This window comes from Vanessa cardui, chromosome 18, assembly GCF_905220365.1.
Source record: "Vanessa cardui chromosome 18, ilVanCard2.1, whole genome shotgun sequence".
NCBI classification, from domain to species: Eukaryota; Metazoa; Arthropoda; class Insecta; order Lepidoptera; family Nymphalidae; genus Vanessa; species Vanessa cardui.
In genome coordinates, this window is record NC_061140.1 from 1,882,567 (window position 1) to 1,903,094 (window position 20,528).

General features: G+C 32.3%; 1 protein-coding gene across 2 annotated transcripts; it reads right to left on the reverse strand.

Moving 5' to 3' along the window:
- Window positions 1–779: 779 nt before the first annotated feature.
- On the reverse strand, window positions 780–9,673 carry LOC124537298 (RNA polymerase II-associated protein 3). 2 transcript variants are annotated; one of them, XM_047114094.1, is made up of 9 exons: window positions 9,457–9,673; window positions 8,956–9,069; window positions 7,150–7,269; window positions 6,192–6,319; window positions 5,061–5,271; window positions 3,217–3,423; window positions 2,388–2,711; window positions 1,764–1,959; window positions 780–1,158 (listed from the first exon to the last, which is right to left on the reverse strand). In XM_047114094.1, the coding sequence occupies exons 3-9, from the start codon at window positions 7,243–7,245 to the stop codon at window positions 1,070–1,072; spliced, it is 1,251 nt and encodes a 416-aa protein (XP_046970050.1). In that variant the 5' UTR covers window positions 7,246–7,269; window positions 8,956–9,069; window positions 9,457–9,673; the 3' UTR covers window positions 780–1,069. The 2 variants fall into 2 exon arrangements, with proteins under 2 accessions (XP_046970050.1, XP_046970049.1); XM_047114093.1 differs by lacking the exon at window positions 9,457–9,673 and adding an exon at window positions 9,292–9,450.
- Between the last annotated feature and the right edge of the window lie 10,855 nt (window positions 9,674–20,528).

Consider the following 20,528-nt stretch of genomic DNA (forward strand, 5'->3'; position numbering starts at 1 on the left):
AAATTAATTTTGCATTTATAAGTCAGGGTTACCATTATAACAGTTATTTTCTGAAATAAAATAAAAGGCAGTAAAACAGCAATTATTTGAAAAGTCTATCTAAATATATATTTCATATCAATTCATAGTTTCTCTATCTACAATTCAAGTGTACGTCACTCTGCAGTGAAACTCATAAAAAAACGTTTTTAAAAAAAAAAAAAATAACTTCTATTTGACAAAGATCAGTTGCTAATTTGAAATTTCGAAACTCTAAATACCTAGCATAACATTTTGACAATCTATATAAACTAAACTTAATTTTAACTCATTTACATAGTAAAATATGTTTATTCTTCAAATCCATGATTGATTACAGGAACATACACAGTAGAATGAGATCGTTTGTGCGTCTACGCAAATATAGACTTTATGTCGTATGTAAAGAATATATTTTCCTTTATCAGATATAAAACTCAGCATGAGTAAAAGCGGCTTGCAATGGCATGCGTGCAATGGAAAAGTATGCAGTGGTGCTATTACACATATAGCATAGCAACTTGCAATCAAATTTTTGTTGCAGATTGATAAATGTTGAAAAATCAGTATGATGGAGTACGATGCTACTGCATATCCATAATATTGTTTTTTTTTATTTGATTTAATTTCATTTGATAACAATAAAATATTTGATAGCAACAGTTGCTATGCTATAGCCGTAATAGCACGACTGGTTACATTAATGACTTTTGAAGGCATAATAGTAGTAGACTCATTGTCAATCCATAACAATCCGTTCAACTTCTCGTCAATAGATGACGTTGTTCTCGAATTTTCTATCGAATAAAAAAAAAAACAATTTTATTCTTAGCGAGGCTTCATTGCAGAGCGACGATATTCAAACACAAAATGAATTACATTCAAATTCGAAAACTGCTTTTGATTACGCAAAATTTAACTTCGTAAGCAAATTGTTCACTATCACAACTAATAACAATTCCAAATGATAATTTTTATTAAAAACAGTCCTCAAAATCAAAATTTTACTCTTGTTATTAGCAATGTTTTCTAGTACTTTATTACAATTTAATTAGAGCTCATATTTGTTCGTCAAATCCGCAATTTCATTGTCGCTTAAATTTTCAACATCCTTGCAGTGAGACAGCATGTCATTTAACACTGAAAAAAGAAACAATACCTATTACAGTACCCATATTTATATATTAGGTAGATATATATTATACATGTATTTCAAATATCTATAATATTTATAGATCGCTTTACAAGGTCCTCTTTTAAGAATATGGGTTATAGAGGGAAGCTAAGAGAAAGCTAAAAAACCTGGCCACGTGTAAGTCGGACTCGAACACAAAGGGTTCCGTGCTAATAACTAGGTAAACAACAATACACACATTTATTGATATCGAGCAAAAATAAGCACGCTATTTGTTTGGGAGCTCCCTTTAAACATTTATTTTATTTTGTTTTTAGTATTTATTGTTACAGCGGCAAAAAAAAACATAATTTGTGAAAATTTAAACTGTCCAGCTATCACAGTTTTTGAGATACAGCCTGATAGACAGACGGACGGACAGACACCAAAGTCTTTTCTTCCGTCGGAACTCTAAAAACACAATCGATATAATTGAATAGACACTAGAAAAATCTGTAGATATTAATGTATAATAAAAACAAGGCATATAATAAATTTAGAACGCATATTCGTTATTTATAATTGACTTGCAAATGTCTTTTTTAATTTTTATACATTGGTTTCAACTTACTAGTCTTATCACTGTTCGTGAGGAACATAGCCAGAGCAGAGAATCTCTTAACCTTGCAGAGTCCCTTGAGATACGCTGATATTGTTTTGTTTCTAAATTTATCCTTATTATTACATAACGTGTATAGGAGTTCAGAGAGCACATCGCTCTCCAGAGCATTCTCGAAGATCGACGGTAACTTTGTTGGTTCTATTATCTGTGGGACAAATTATAATGTGATAAGCATGAGCACTTCATATAATAAAATGGTCAAAGACTTACTAATTCTATGTGTAATGATCATATAAATACAAATTGACATAATATATGAATTTGATGAATTGTTCTCGTAATGGTTTTGCTAGTTAAGCAAAACCATTACGAGAACAATTCACAAATCAAAGATGAATTGTTCTCGTAATGGTTTTGCTAGTTAAGCATTTTAAAAATAAAATAATTCATTTCAATGGCATCACAAATATAAATGTTGCCCTGTAAAAAAATCTTTAGTGCACAAATATGCTTACACTCCAACAATCAAAAATACTCATTCAATGAATCTTTCTCAATGTTATTTTACTTAAATTACAATAAAAATTTAAATGTTGCCATATTAATAAATACATATTATATAAAAATACTCACACTCAAATAATCACTTCGTGCATGGTTGTTTCCTTTTAAATACTTCCATTCTGACATAAATTGAACACTATTCACCGGTGGTACCATATTTTGGACTACTTCATTAACATTCACATGTTCAGTAATTTTCGTATTAATCTTCTTGTCACCATCACACTGTGGGGTCTCAACAATTTTGTCGGTGATCTTGTTGGAATCATTGTTGTTCGAGTCTCCATGTGACATATTATCATTAATTTCTATAATCTTCATCCGTGTTGGTGGTTTGTCGTGCGCGGTACCACCTAAGGGGACTTCATGAATGGGCACGTGTTTTAATGCTCTCTGGAAAAAACATGTAGATTATTAGTTTCCTCAATATATGCAAAATTCATAATGAACAGCTGAATAACAAAGAAAGGTGACTTGATACTCGTAGTATTACAATTTATTGTTATCTTTTATTATATAATGAGATTTTATTGTAATGATCTTTTAATATAAATAAATATTGGTAGTATTTATGGGCGGGTTTTGTACTATACATTTTGTTGTAACATTAATTTTGACTTCACTTTTGGGACGTTTGTTCATGAAAAGGTTTCGCTGCACTTTCACATGTTTTTCTAAAACAACGCAGCAGCGAATCACGTGCAGGAATCAACACTAAAAAAGCAAGTCTCAGCATTGACGCGAGTTTGCCAACGCTAAAGCTAGCCAGCGAATCGGGTTTAACTCAGCTCGAAAAAGTCGCATAACGCATCGTATTCTGATCATACTTAGGTTAGATCTACCTTAGGGAAATCAATGCCCTTATGTAAAATGTTTGAATTTTATATTTGTTACATACCTTAGATCTTAAATGTGGAGGTTTCTTCACCGGTCGTATAACCGTTATATTTTCACCAACACCATTTCTCCATTTCTCTAGTGGACTGAGTTCCTTTTTCACTGGCTCGCTTGGCAATTCCACAATCTTTGCTGGTGACGGAGGATTCGTGACCACGGGTTTCGATTCATTTGTTGGAGTTGATAATGGTGACGATTTTGATTTCGCCTGAAAATATATAATTTATGTATGAATATATAAAAGTTGCATCAACACATATATTATAATCAAAATTGAAATGTTATAGTTCTAGCAATCCATACAATTTAATATTGATAATCTTTAACGACGCTCAAAGTAACTTGAAGAAACCAACACACATTAACCAATTCGCAGCGTAGTAATACATAAATATGCCTATCTAACGCGCAGCCCAATTTCTCCAACAAAATAATATATTGTAAGACAAAACGATGTACCCAATTTTTTATATTTAACATAAATTGTTTAAAAAGGGCCTCAGAGACAGCTCTAAGTAACGCCACGTGCTAGATCGCGATAATATCAGTTATTTAACCTAAAATGTGTTATAGTTGTATTCAAAACAAGTGATCTTAATTAAATAAATTATGTAATTATTGTAGAGTAATTTATTTGATTTGATTAAAAAAAGATATAGTGTTTTGAATTATAATCGCCGCCCTCAGAAAATGTTAATTATACAATATTTAACACATTATTTATTTATTTATTTATTTATGTACCAACAGAATATACAGAGAATAATATACATGAAAAATGTGTACATAGGGATAACTTATCTCTAACAAGAGATCTCTTCCAGAAACCCTGAATCTAGTGGAGATTATTTGTAGTACAGATTTATGGTGTAGGTACAATATCAATTAGTTTTATATTATAAAATTCAAGTAGACTTAACGATAAATTAATATATTACACACTAAATACAAATAAATACATTAATATATACCTATATATATACATATACACAAATATATATATATTATTATTATATACATATATATACATTCAACGTACATAGATACAAAAAATATATATATATATATATATATATATATATATAAATACATACATATAAAATAAATTAAACTTAAGTGGAAAGAAAGTGTTGCTTGACTCTGATTTTAAACGAATTTATTGTAACATTATTATAGAAAATATTATCGGGAAGAGAGTTCCATAGGCGAGCGGCAACAACGGAAAACGAGTTACCATAGGAAGTAGTATTAAGAAATGGTACCTCAAGAGTTTTCGACGCCACACATGCGCGTACTGGTCTTTCACGAGCAGGACAGAACAGAAAACGCTCATGTAGGTAATCAGGGCTACCATGTTTTAATATTTTAAAAAGAAGCGATAAAATGTGCAAGCTCCGGCGAAGTCGGATAGGAAGCCACTTTAACTGACGTCGATATTGAGAAATGTGATCAAATTTGTGCAGACCGTAAATGAAACGAATGCACAAATTTTGATTATCAAGAAGATATTATCTAATTTAAAAAAAAAGAAACATATATTCAACAAATTCGAACAAAATCATATTTGTCTTTAGAAAATCGAGGTTTATAGCTGGGCATAAGCTTCAGCTTTTTTCAGGATAATCTCCATCCTGATTGAATCCCTCATCATCCTGGTCCTGGTGACTATCCGTCATGGATAGTCCCAACGTGGGTGCGTATGAGGTCGTCTCACCCCCTTGGTGCCCATGCGGGCCTTGATGGCGTCGAGCTGGCGGCGCGCGGCGGCGGCGTGCTCGAGTCCCTCATCATCCTGATGGATAGTCATGGATAGTCCCAACGTGGGTGTGTATGAGGTCAGCTCACCCCCTTGGTGCCCATGCGGGCCTTGATGGCGTCGAGCTGGCGGCGCGCGGCGGCGTTGTGCGGCTCTAACTGCAGCACGGCGGCCAGGTCGTGCGACGCGGCGCGCAGTGAGCCCAAGCGCTCGCGGGCCGTGGCGCGCCGCTGCAGCGCCTTCACGTACGTCGGGTCCAGACGCAGAGCCTCCGTGCAGTCCGTTTCCGCTTGATGGAGACTGGAATTTGTAAACATTCTTTATTAATAATCATTATCTATACTAATATTATAAATGTGAAAGTGACATTTGACATTACCAAATTATTCATCATCATCATCATTCATCATCATCATTCATCATCAACATCATCATCTATACTAATTTTATAAATGTGAAAGTGACTCTGTCTGTCTGTCGCTCTTACATTACCAAACTTGGTGTGAGCAAATTTGTGAGTATCTTCATCATCATCATTCATCATCTATTAATATTATAAATGTGAAAGTGACTCTGTCTGTCGCTCTTACATTACCAAACTTGGTGTGAGCAAATTTGTGAGCATCTTCATCATTCATCATGATCATCATCTATTAATATTATAAATGTGAAAGTGACTGTCTGTCGCTCTTACATTACCAAACTTGGTGTGAGCAAATTTGTGAGCATCTTCATCATCATCTTCATCATTCATCATGATCATCATCTATACTAATATTATAAATGTGAAAGTGACTCTGTCTGTCTGTCGTTCTTACATTACCAAACTTGGTATGAAGCAAATTTGAGCTCCAAAGAATAGGACATAGGCTACTTTTTTTCCTAAAACGCGAGTGAAGCTACGGGCGACAACTAGTTTATTATAATTTCTATTGATCTTATGTAAAAAAAATTACTCCTCATTGGAAAATATTTTGTATAAATCTATATAAATATAATAAAATTGAAAAACAATTTCCTATTTTTTTTTTGTTTCAAATTTTTGTCTGTTTATTCGTTTCGGCTAATCTCTAGCAGATAGCAGATGTAATAAGGAGTAACTTAATCTACAACAGTAAAATTTTCAAACACACAAGAAATAGTAGGTACAGCTTGTTAAATATTTTATTCATTAATTACATCAAAAATAATATTTAAAAAGCTTCAGCTATAACAATTACCTGTCCTTTTTCAAGTAACATAGTCCCCTGTTAGCATAAAAGATAGCATCATCTTTGACAAGTTCTATAGCTCTATTGTAACAGGCAATAGCCTCGTCCCATTTCTCTTGCTTGACAAAATTGTTACCCTAAAAATAAAAAATAAAAATAATTGAATAAAGCAAATTGCTAATTATAATTATATTTACATACGTTTTGAGATAAAGAACTATGTGCAATGATAATATCAGATGAAATTCTGACACATTTGGATTTGTCAACCTGCAGACACACCATTGATTCTAAAAATCAAGTTCTGGAGAATTCTCCTAGGAGATTAAAGTATGTATGAAAAAATAATATTTAAACTTTATTTTGACAAAATTGAAGCATTGTCTATATAGATCAAATAAAACTTCAAATAATATTGTAATTTTACACACAATCAAATTTAAAATTAATTAGCATTCATAGCAATAGACAATTTGTCACTTGAAAAGTTCTATTCAGTCCATATACTAAAGAATACTATTTGTTTGTGGGTCCCAAGCTTTCTTGTTCTTTGTCTGAGAAATAAAATGTTAATAAATAATCTACACAGTATTTTTTATGGCATATGTTGGCCGACAAGCCACCTGATAGTAAGTGTTCCCACGGCCCATACACAAAAAATATTAACGGTACAACACCAATGCACTTACCAAATAAGTACTAAGGGAATTAAGATGCTATGTTCCTGGTGCCTGTATTTACACTGGCGGATTCACCCTTTAACCCGAGACACTACAATACTACTCACTATTGTTATAGATGTTAGGCTATTTGATGAGCTGATGGTACCAACCCAGAGAGGCTTGCACAATGCCCCACCACCAAGAAAATAACCAGTATCCATATAAAACCATGTTTTAAAATAGAGCAGCTGCAAATTGTTTCACAATATAGTCAAAATAATGAAAAATAAATATCTTATACATACCCTTTCCTTCTCATACCGTCCTTCTTCTTTCAACTTCTCTGCCTTAGCTGCCTGACTCTTCTTGCTGTCGAGGGACACGGGTCCCAGATCCGCCATGTCTACTTCTTCACATGCTTTGTTCTAGAACAAATAGATCTATTAAGACTATGAGGCATTCATGAAAAAAAAACCTTCACATAAAAAACTACCACTTTATAACTATCAAAATTAAAAATTAAATATTAATAAGTACAAACATATATCTTGTGTTGATACAGTTTCAAAATGACTAAAAGATTTATTTTAATGTTGCTCTGTGTTTATATTAATTTTATCTTTAAAAATATAAATAAGAACTACTTTCTTTTTTTTTCTAGTTAGTTTATGTTGGCCAGTATTCCAGGCCTCTCTTCTGTAACATGTCTTTAGCCAATTTTAAACCAAGATTACCTGATCTGGATATTCAATGAGGAAGATGAACTCAACAGGTAAACATTTACAGGCAAGTGTAACATTGTGCCAATGTCCTTAGTTATTGTTAATTTAACGCAATTAAGGAATGAAATCAATAATACTGTCAATGTAATTGGAAAACTTTAATTATCAGCTATAAAAATTAAATTAAAGTTTTTATTTATGTGTAGCAATTCAAATTGTAATATAGTATTTTAAAATATGTCACTAAGACACACCATAGGTTATTCAAAATTAAACATCTAGAAAAAGAAAAAGGGACATTCAAATAATACATAATTTAAATTATATGACAGGAGGGCGGGCTGACAGGAAAGTAAACCAGCTGACAAATAGTCACTCAGTGCTCATAGCATTGTTTACAATATAAACACAAATAGAAAAGAAATGCTTTGGTATAAAATGATGATCAAAGATTTTGTCAAAAAGAGTAACTACTGAGTTTCTTGTATTTTTTTTATTTTTTATTTTTTTATTTTATGGTATAGGTTGGCAGACGAGCATATGGGCCACGTGATGGTAAGTGGTCACCATAACCCATAGACAATGATGTAAGAAATTTTAACTATTCCTTACATCGTCAATGTGCCACCAACCTTGGGAACTAAGATGTTATGTCCCTTGTGCCTGTAGTTACACTGGCTCACTCACCCTTCAAACCGGAAAACAACAATACTGAGTACTGTTATTTGGCGGTAGAATAACTGATGAGTGGGTGGTACCTACCCAGACGGGCTTGCACAAAGCCCTACCACCAAGAGAACTTGTAGTTACTTCTATGTAGAATCTACTTTCCGAACCAGTGGTAGATTCACTTAATTGTTAAATGATGATTCAAAAGTTCTTGTAAAAGCCTACTTGAATAAAGTTTATTTTGATTTTGATTTTTGAATTTGTAAACTACACCTATAAGGGAATTCTTATGAGCTCTCTTATAGGAGTTTAGGGTTTAGTTTAGTTTTTTAGGAGACAAATATTTCTTAATAGAAAAAATCTTACTGCTTTCTTTTATAATATAGACAGATAGGCCAATGGACCACTTAATGGCAGTGGTCATCATCATCAATAGACATTAGCACTATCAGAAGAATATGTCAACAAACATGGGAACTGAGATGTCATAACACTTGCACCTGTTACACTGGCTCACCCTTTAAACCAGAACAGAACAATACTTACTATTCCTGAGTACAAATGACAGAACAAAATGTTGCTAACTCATTTTTAAGATTTTATAGTACTTTTGAGTTTTACATTTCAGTTGGAAGTTTGTATGTCAGGGAAACTGAATAATGGACATAGCTGCAGGCAAAAAAGTAAATATTTGTAGAACATAACAAAAATTATGCTTACAACATCAAATTTGTCCCAGGCGCTGTAGTCAGATCCTGTGATCCTTTTCTCTGGCTGCTTCTTGACTTGGATGGGTTTTTCTTTACGCGCCTTGCTCCTTACTGGTGGAAGATCCTATCCCCAAAAGACTCAGTGTGAATACTTGTTCGCAAAAACTCGATTATCGCCGCCAAAAAATATATAAAGAAAAAGAAAAAACAAGGACCACCATGAAATAACACACGCGATAACGAGATTGCTAAATACATAGTACAACACTACACTAAACACAATATAATATAATTTACTTTGTGTATCACTAAGCACTGAATTGGTAAATTATGTTTTTTTTTAAACCTGTACAAATTCACCGTTAAGCGCGGCCTCTTTACGTTTCATTTCTATCTCCCAATTCTGTAAGTCTGTGAGATATGTTTGCAATGTGTTCACATTATCCCGGGCTTGTCTTTGTATTTTAAAAGCTTTGTCCATTTTTATTGACGCGAAAAAGAGTTTTTTTACCTGTTTAATCGATAGAAAGCGGTTGTCAACCTCAAATTGTTTCACGTTGTCATGGCGCTGACACAGTTCAGGACTAAAATTGAATCGGAATCTTCACAGAATGTTAAATATAAAAAAACTAATATGTATTATGTATTCACAATGAGAAAATGCTATTAAAAAAGAACATAATTTTCATACAGACATACTGTGTGAAACTACGTTCTACCTACCTAAAACTTTATAAAATTTACAAAACTTAACTTTATGAGGTAGTTATCACAATGAAAAATAGATGTCGCTGTAACAATCTGCATTGAAAATGTACAAATAGTACTATCTCATACTATATCTATGTAATACCGACTTTTTAAATATAAAGAACTATTTTTTATAGAAAAGGTATTTGAAAGACTAGGTTTGAACTAGAATTCAAAATACATGGCTAAATATTCATTAAGTTAACTTTAACAGTATGTAGTGGTTTTATGGTTGCTTCTACACATAACGACTATCAGCTGTAGTGATATTTTTAGCATAGTCATAATCATAAAATCTATAAATAAGTGAGTAAAAATTAACTTCATCAAATGTTTTAAAATATTAACGTCTTAAATTTTTCTTGTTTTTATGTTTTTTAGCGAACATGTAACAACATGTTGCGTTATATCCGGTACTGTGGCATTATCGATTCCTACTTGAGTCTTATTTCAGTAAATTCAACCTGCTCTCGCATTTGTATGTGATCAATGTTATTATGAAGTTGCTGACATTTACTGACATAACTAGTGTGTATAAGTCGGTATATAAACCGACTAGTCTCTTCTCGCAGCAACACGTGTGAAGCTGGGAAGCTGATGCTTGTTAATAGATATGCTACAATACGGTAGTTACCGTATATTATATTCTTTTCAATTAATATGATAACATGTACAAAAATATATGATGTTCATGATAACCAACAAATAAATCCAAACGTAGACATGATTTGATAGTCTCTTGTTATTTATAAGAACTATTTTAAAATATTACATTATAGTATTCTTATAGATTAACATGTTTTTATAAACAAATTATTATATAACGAAATTGAAAGTAAGTATAAACCGTTAAAATATGAATAGAGATTCGAGACTGTGCCTCATTATCTGTAGCTGTAGGTCTAAGCCACAAGACTGGACAAGTCAAGAAAAAATGTTTCGATTTCTCGACAAATCTCGCAAAACCCTATTGAAAATATCTACATGTTTACATTATAAATCTTAATTTTATAAAAATAGGTGAGAAAAATGGACCCAATTAATAATGAAATACAACTGTGGATATACCTAACTACATTTAGGTTCAATAAACTTTCAACAAATGTCAACTGTCAAGATATTTATAATCTGTATAACAATGCATACTTATTAATTTGCTTGTTTGTCTCGAACAAACTCAAAGATTTCCGTATCTATAAAAATAACACAGAATCTATGGCTTTTTTCTTCTTTTTTAAATAGTATACCTATTATTATGAGCGCTCAGAATCATCGTGTATATTTTTGTAAATATTAACTATGTAATAAAAATATTTAAATATGTAAATATTTAAAAAATGTGTACTGTATAAATAAACTTTGATCGAACTAAAAACTAAGTTGCATTTAATCACATTACTTTTTACTATTGTACCTGACTTAAACATAATAAATTGAAATGAACTGGAGTGACAGATGCGAATCTCAATTCTCGTAATTACTGAATTTTATGTGCTTACGTTTATTTTATTATTTACTAGCGATCAGCCCACGCACAGCTGGTGCAATGCATATACTAAATAAATATACTACAGAATTTATCTTGTTTCTTTAATATATTGGACATGTATTGAATACAAAAACCGTCCTCTCGAATCACTCAATCAATTAAAAAAAACCGCATCAAAATCTGTTACGTAATTTTAAAGATATACTCGTAAGCATAAATAGGTTCAAACGGCGGTAGGCGCCTTTGTTTTTTACTATCGTACGGAATTGGAATATACTACACAATTTAATTGATAAATAAAAAAAAGAATCAATCTTCAATTTGGTGAATGTGATTGGTTGTATTTTATTACAAATGATTACGTTTACGTAAAGATCATTTTCGCATTCGAAATAAATTAAAATTGATGATTTTGAAGTCATTTATTGTGATGCTACATCTGATCTGTGTCTTACTATACTTATGTCAATTTTACGTTATATTATACAGCTTTCAAAAGGTTGTTAAAAAGTTTTTCGATTGAATGATTGATTCTGACCTCCTTGTTAACGCTTTAGAGATTTTTTTTCAATACTTCTGGTAGGTTTTTTGTATAATTTCATAAATACCGTTAAGGTCATAAAAATAATCTGAATAAATAATAAAATTGGTATGACTGTTTGTAATATTAAAATAACAGCTTTTAATAAATACATATGTATGTGTACATATATCAAAATAACAATTTTTATCCATATTTTTTCTTTCTGTTGTTCCGGCTAGAATCACTGGAACGGCTGGACCGATTTTGATGGGACTTTCAATGACTCATAGTTGATTACACAAGAAGTAAATTTTACATTTAATTTAGAATTAATTCCAAATACTCGTCGTCCGTACTGGACGTTGTAGTAAAATCGGTGAACTGAACAATACTTTTTTTGTTAAATTCAAACGATCACGAAGACGCCGGCACAGCTAGTAATGAAAAGATAACTATAGATTTCAACGTAATGAGTAGGTACATATATTGTGCGTAACTAATAATCTCAATTTACACTTAATTCGATAAATATTTTAATTGTATTTTTTTATCGCTTTAGATGAATCGAGGCGGTTTAATCACGCGTCATAATTGATCGTTTTGGATCAATCACGAAACGAGGGAATCGTTCCTTTACAGCATATATATTTTTTGTATAAAAAATTAATGATGTAAAACATAGTAAATAACCAACTAAGGTCATAAATAACGAGGATTAGTAATGCATTGATAACTCTTCAGAACTAGAAGTGATTTGATCATAAAAGGGCAGACTGACAGACTGATACTTTCGAATTGATCTCGTTAATATAGATTATCACGTGTCATTTTTATGTAGTATACCTGTTGACTTCCACGCAGGATATATTAATTTGGATAATTGTATTAACTAAAACGACTTTTTATTTTTTAAATGTTAAAAAAGAGTACTATTGAGTTTCTTACCGGTTCTTCTCGGTAGAATCTATTTTCCAAACCGGTGGTAGCTTCACTTAATTGTTAATTGACGATTCAAAAGTGCTTGTAAAAGCCCACTCGAATAAAGTTCATTTTGATTTTGAATCAATTTATAGTATTTGATAATTAGATTTCATTACATTTATAGTTATTTTAACGTTAAAAATAATTACATTATTTTTTTTTATTATAAAAGGAATTTTAATACAGGTGATGATTATACAAAAAAATTATTATACTTTTTTATGCATTCATTCTTTATGAGGGAGAAATTACTGTCATTATCATTAAGGCAGTCTATTTGTAAGGGACTTAAGGTTTCGAACCTTAGGGTAATTCCCGCACGTTTAACAGCGAGTTCAATGGACAATGAACGACGCAAGTTATCCCATGAACGATGCAAGGTCACGTTACAACTTCATCCAAGGTCAAAACAACTATTGTTAAATCCCATCGTATTATTATGACAAAAACTGAGAATATTCCTATGGAACTCTTTTTAAGTTATTAATATAGTAACTATGAAGGATGTGACTCGAGATGGCCCTGATGGGATGATTGCGGGTTCAAACCCAGGCAAGCACCGCTGATTCATGTACTTAATTTGTCTTTATAATTCATCTCGTGCTCTGCGGTGAAGGAAACCACACATCGTGAGGAAACCTGCATGTGACAAATTTCATAGAAATTCTGCCATATGTGTATTCCACCAACCCGCATTGGAACACTGTGGTGGAATATGTTCCAAACCTTCTCCTCAAAAGGGAGAGGAGGCCTTTAGCCCAGCAGTGGGAATTTACAGGCTGTTGTTGTTGTTGTTGAAGGATGTGATCGGAAGATACAAGTCAGTAAACACGTTAATAGTTTTATAACTGAGCAGGAGGCGTTCTTTAATTTCTTTTCTTACTCCGCAATGTTATTTTATTCGTTGAACCTACCGCTTTACCTTCATACCCCATAGGTGTGGAGTTTCTTTAAATGCTTTAAGAAACCTACCAGCCAAATTTCTATTTTGTAAGTGATGTAGTTCCTGAGGTATCGTGATTAAAAAGTGAGTGGTATTTTATGTATCATCATTACATAGTATAAAACAAAGTCGCTCACCGCTGTCTGTCCCTATGTATGCTTAGATCTTTAAAATTACGCAAAAGATTTTGATACGGTATTTTAATAGATACATTAAAACAAGAGGTAGATTTATTGGTGGTAGGGTTTTGTGCAAGCCCGTCTGGGTAGGTACCACCCACTCATCAGTTATTCTACCGCCAAATAACAGTACTCGTTGTGTTCCGGTTTGAAGGGTGAGTGAGCCAGTGTAACTACAGGCACAAGGGACATAACATCTTAGTTCCCAAGGTTGGTGGCACGTTGACGATGTAAGGAATAGTTAATATTTCTTACAGCATCATTGTTTATGGGTGATGGTGACCACTTACCATCAGGTGGCCCATATGCTCGTCCGCCAACCTATACCATAAAAAAGCACTGAGAGTTTTCTTAATTAAAGTAGTAAAACAAATATATAATAAAAACGCGTAACTATAATTGATGAATAAAGTAAAATACTATTCCAGTATTTAAAGAATAAGTTTATTTTATTACGTATACCGGAACCAATGGTTCTAGAACACATCACATCAGATAGCACATCCATATAATACGTGGGAAACTTTTTTTTAAGTTAAATTAAGTACGTTGCAGTGAAGTAATAACCTAAGTTAGCTTAATTTTAAATTTCATCACGAGACACGTTACTCGCAATGTACGTTAGCAATTACGGAAGTTTGCTGTCAAGGTGGTGTCAGTGGGCCGTGACCCGAGGTATTAGCCCCATTTGATCCACCACGAGTGAACACAATCTATTGATTACAATATATATTATTTATATCAATCAGTCATGAGCGGTAGTTGGACTCACCTCAAATATTCACCGATAAGAATGTATAATCAGAGACAATTGGTAGTTTTTCTATGATTTGGAAACAAGGAACACATCCATACAGCCATCCATTTATTAAATCATACAGATTTTTCAATAATTTATAAATACTGTTGAACGAAAATGAAGTGACGTCACAGGGCATACGACGAAGCATTACAGAAGATATCAGATAAACGGGCGGACGACGGCCATATTATTAAAGAGGATAAAAGATTGATTTGTCAGTTGCATATTTTATGTGTTGCTTAATGTTCTTGTTATATTTCTAAAATATGATTATAACTACGTTTGTGAATAGTATTTTGGCGAATTGTAGACTATAATAGAGATAATATTTCCTTTTAATTAGTAAAGTAAAGTAAAAAGTAAAGTAGTAAAGTAAAGTAAAGTAGCAGTCTGTACATTTCCCACTGCTGAGATAAGGCCTCCTCTTCTATTAAGGAGAGGGTTTGGAACATATTCCACCATGCTGTTCCAATGCGGGTTGGTGGAATGCACATGTGGCAGAATTTCGATGAAATTAGACACATGCAGGTTTCCTCACGATGTTTTCCTTCACCGTTGAGCATGAGATGAATTATATACACAAATTAAGCACATATATATAGTGTCGCTTATCTGGGTTTGAACCCGCAATCATCGGTTAAGATGCACGCGTTCTAACCACTGGGCCATCTCATTAGTAGTAACGTCAAAAAAAAAAAACATACATATCTTATATTAAAGAGTTTACTCTTCGAAATTATGTTTTTTTTTTCAGAATGTCTATTGTAGAGGCCCTTCTCTCTGGTAGTCCCCGGATCAGTTACGTTTTATTCTTTTAGAATTCTGTCACTCGTTGTCAATCGAATTAAAAATATAATCGTTGTAGTTTGTCCGAAATGATTATCTACATAAAATGTTTTTTATATTTTGTCACATTTGCATTAAAATATTTTTCGAATTACGACCTTTGAAATTTGATAGAGAGCCGAGCTGGCCCAGTGGTTAGAACGCGTGCATCTTAACCGATGATTGCGGGTTTAAAAGCCGGCAAGCACTACTGAATTTTCATGTGCTTAATTCGTGTTTATAATTCATCTCGAGCTCGTCGAAGGAAAACACCGCGAGGAAACCTGCATGTGTCTACACACGTGTTTACACCAACCCGCATTGGAGCAGCGTGGTGGAATATGCTCCAAACCATCTCGTCATAGGGAGATGGGGCCATATCCCAGCAGTGGGATCTCATATGAGTGACAATTATACGACATACCAAAAATAACAATAATAAAAATTAAATTACTTATTGTTCGTAATTTTTTGTGAATCACTGTGAACGTTGAACGATCGAAATAGAATCGATAACGCATCATAATCGTTATTACTCAACAGAAATGACTCTCTGATTGTATCAAGTGATAAATACATTTTATTCTGAACTCTATGAACCCAGAAGAACCAATTATTAAATGTTATTTTATATTTGATATATTAGATCAGGAGTTTTTTATTTATTCATTTTTTTTTATGGAATAGTTGTTGGTAAGTGGTTACCATCACCCATAGACAATGACGCTGTAAGAAATATTAACTATTCCTTACATCGTCAATGCGCCACTAACCTTGGGGACTAAGATGTTAAGGGACATAGCCCTTGTGCCTGTAGTTACACTGGCTCACTCACCCTTCAAACTGGAACACAACAATACTGAGTACAGTTGTTTAGCGGTAGAATATCTGATGAGTGGGTGGTACCTACCCTGGCGGGTTTGCGCAAAGCCCTACCACCAATAGGGATTAGTCAGGTTTGAGTTGAGTTTATTTCATTTCAACGATGTTTTAGATACAATACGAGAATTTAAAATGGACGTGTGTTCCAATTTCAAAACACTTTAGCGTGATTTTGTTGTTTTTTTTTATTTTTTTTATTCTTTAGTCGCAAGGGCTATTGGCATTCTGACGATAAGTAACTAGAGACATTGGCGCATTAAAAATAAATAACTAATACGTCATCAACCTTTGGAAATAACCTGTTACGTCTGTTGTGCCTGTCTACCTGTCACACTGACTCACTCAACCTTCAAACAGTAACAGCTATATTAAGTATTGCTCTTCGATGGTGCAATATCTGATAAATGGGTAGAAAATGTCCAGAGCACTAGGTCCATCCACTAAGTAATGTCGTTAGGAACCTACGATGGATGGAATTATTCCGGATTATCATTCCCTATAACCCGTAAAGCATTTTAGTGGATAATTTTTTGGACTTTCACTTTTATTTATTTCAAATTTTATGTTTTTTTTTGTTAATTATTAAACATTCTAGAAATATGACCTCCAATATATAAAATAAATATTAATTTATGTATACTTTATTTATTATGTTTAACGTATAGTACGACACCACCTTGTATTATGTTTACATATTTAGTTATATTTCTTGTACGGTTATTTGTGTTCAATAAATAAATTTACAATAACAACAACTTTATTAATAATTTATTAGTTTTTTATATATACGAACGTATTATTAAAATATTCATATAATAATTGCAAAATTTAATACAAACTACAAATTTGTTGAAACTAATTACATTACCCAATATTTATACTGATTGACGTGTGCAGACGAAATTCGTGATGTGTTTTGCATAACGTTATGATATTATTAATTTTACTTAATTAACTAGCTGTACCCGCGACCTTGTACGCATTTGAATTTAATAAAAAAAGGCTAAGTTACTCCTTGTTATATCAGTTATCTGCCAGTGAAAGCCCCGTAAAAATAGGTCCAGAAGTTCCAGAGATTAGCCGGAACAAACAGACAGAGAGACACACAAAAATTGTAAAAAATGTTATTTTGGTATATGTACCACGTATTCATACATATGCATTAAAAAAGGGCTATTTTAATATTACAAACAGACACTCCAATTTTATTACATGTATAGATAATTTAAACATCAAACGAAATACATATATGTTTATTTCATTTTGTTTTCCAATTGTAAAGTTTTAATGCAAATAAGGTTTCCGGTTAGGGAGGTGAGTGTGTTTTGTAAATTATTAGTCCCCTTGATTGGTGAAAGTGTAAGAATTGTTTTTTTTTTTTTCATAAATAACGATTAATTACGAAAACACATCAACAATTCGGGGCAAACGCAGTTTTGCTTTTATAACAATGAGTAAATAAGAACAAATATATTTATTCGTTTAAATATTTTAATAAGGATATTATATATGATTGTATTTTTCTTTGATATTATAGATGCATCTAGTATGAATGTGTGTATGTATATAAGATGTATGTATGTTATGTATATAAGTAGTTATGAGCGAGGAACGAGTTATTAATTAATTCAAGAGAAATAAAGAAGTATTTAAATGGAATCTTAGTTATATATAAAATTGTTTATAGTTTACACGACTACTTATTTAACAGACATTTTTTAAAATAATTAGGCATACTTGGTTCAAATTATAAGGCTGCAGATTCCGAGATCATCGATTCAAACATAAATTCGTCAAAAAAAAGTCTTATAGTTTATTTGTCTTGTATTTATTTGTCTTAAACTATGGTTCCAGTATTGAATTCTCAGTAGTGGTCTGAAGTTACAAAGAAGATAGAATGTAACAGTATAGTTCCAGACAGATAATTCTCAGTAGTCTGAAGATACGAAGAAGACTGAATGTAACAGTTTTCCGGTATCAGGTCTCTTTGGGCTATGAGAATCAAGAGTAGAGAATGCGTTCCTCATCTAGAGAGTAAATTATTCAAGTAACTTCAGAATGAAGGATTCGACAAGCTAGGCGAGAAGGAGAGGTGTATTTAAATTCAGATTCTTTTATTAAACAGGGAATAATTTTACTTCCTTGATGATTGTCAAAGGTAAAGCTGCCAGTGATCGGAAAATAAATAGGTACAATGTTCTGAGAAGAATCGATGAAGGCTCAACGATTTTAGTATTTTTAAGTCTTTTAGTTTATTGATTTTAAAAATAATGAAAGGTCGTACATAATTTGTAATTATACAGAGGTATCGATGCACCATATCATCATCCTCCTGCCCTTATCCCAATTTACTCGGGGTCAGAGCATCACGTATTTTTTTTCCAACCTATCTGACGTCATCTCACAAGTAACATTCTTTCCAGCCATAACATCCATCGTTTATCGATGATAAATATTTAATGATGATATCGAGGTATCGTTCCATTTAAATGAGAAAACATTAATTGTTTTTTTTATAATAGAAAATTATATGGACGTCTAACTATGAAAATAATATTGAAAATTCTATCAACATTGTATTATTCTATTTAAAATTACTCATTTTACCGTAATCGAATTCGAAAAGTGATCGTTGCCGTTTAAACGATTTAGGATCATGCTAACTCTAAGATTATAAGAGATAAGAACTAAATGAATAACTACTTACATTTGAAGGGGTTAATTCCTAGTGTGCAGATATAATATACACGTTTAGCTTTAACATTATTTCTTGTAGCGTTTGCACAATAATATATAAAAAAAAAAAACAATTTTTAATCTGTGTCAAGTACCGTTTAGAATAAACAGATAAAAAAAAAATTAAATTGCATTGTCACATTATGTATGAATATGTTACATTGGTAAAGTACAATATTAATGTAATATGTATATTATGTTGATTTTGTCTATAAATATAATCATGTATATTATAATACTATTTTTATAATCCGATTTATATTATTATAGTCTGTGGTTTGAGGACGCAGCATTTGACGAGTTGGTATGTTGCATATATTTTTAGACACTTAAAAGTTATTAAGTCATCATAGCTGTAAGAATTGCAAATATCTGAAATATTTACATTTCATTTACATATTTAAAAAAAAACACCATTTCCAGTGCCTTTCTGATACTGGCTAAGTATGAAAGTAGATTGGTTAGAACGCGTGCATCTAAACCGATGATTGCGGGTTCAAACCCAGGCAAGCACCCAGGCAAGGAAATCATCGTGAGAAAACCTGCATGTGTCTAATTTCATCGAAATTCTGCCACATGTGCATTCTACCAATCCGCATTGGAACAGTGTGGTGGAATGTGTTCCAAACCCTCTCCTTAATGGAAGAGGAGGCGTTATCTCAGCAATGGGAAATGTACAGGCTGATACTTTGAAAGTAAAACAGTTAAAGTCAAGTACTAAGATATTTCTCTATTAGCTGATAACTATACTAACGAGGCTTTGAAACAGGTCTTACCAATTGTAAATACAGACTGCATAATAAAGTATGTCATGCTATAAAAACCAAATAATAACTTAAGCGTTAGGTCAATGAACTATCTAATTAATTACCAACCGTTAAAACGGAATCTGTCAAACATAAACAAGTATTCGATACTTATCATAGAGACAACGTATTTATAATTACGATGACAAGAATATATCCTATAACGGAATGATTTCAAGTATCAAGATTTATCTCTGTAATAGATGGGTCTTATTGATTTGACGGAAGATTAAAGTTGCCATCTATCCTAGTTGTATAGTGTCGTGGGTATGTTTTGAGACGTTATTATTACAAGCTGAGGTTTAATGTCAGTTATCTTAGCTAATACATTTGGTTTTATGCTATATGGGCAAACGTGTAGAAGGGTTACTTAATGGAGAGTGACTACCACCGTCCACGCTGTGTATGGACATTTGAAACATGAAAAGGAGGGACTAGCAGGAAAAAATCAAAAAGATGCAGTGAGTTCACAAATTGTCGTCATTGTCGCAATGTAATGTAATCGCCATGTCTACAATGAATAACATAAACAACAGTCAGTTGCTTTAAAGGTAGAGAATAAACAAGAAAAAAGGAATACTGAATGAACTCGTAAATCGAAATCGACGAGTAAAATCGACTGTGTAAAAACGTGACGGAAACTAGGAAGCTACTAATGTCAAAAATG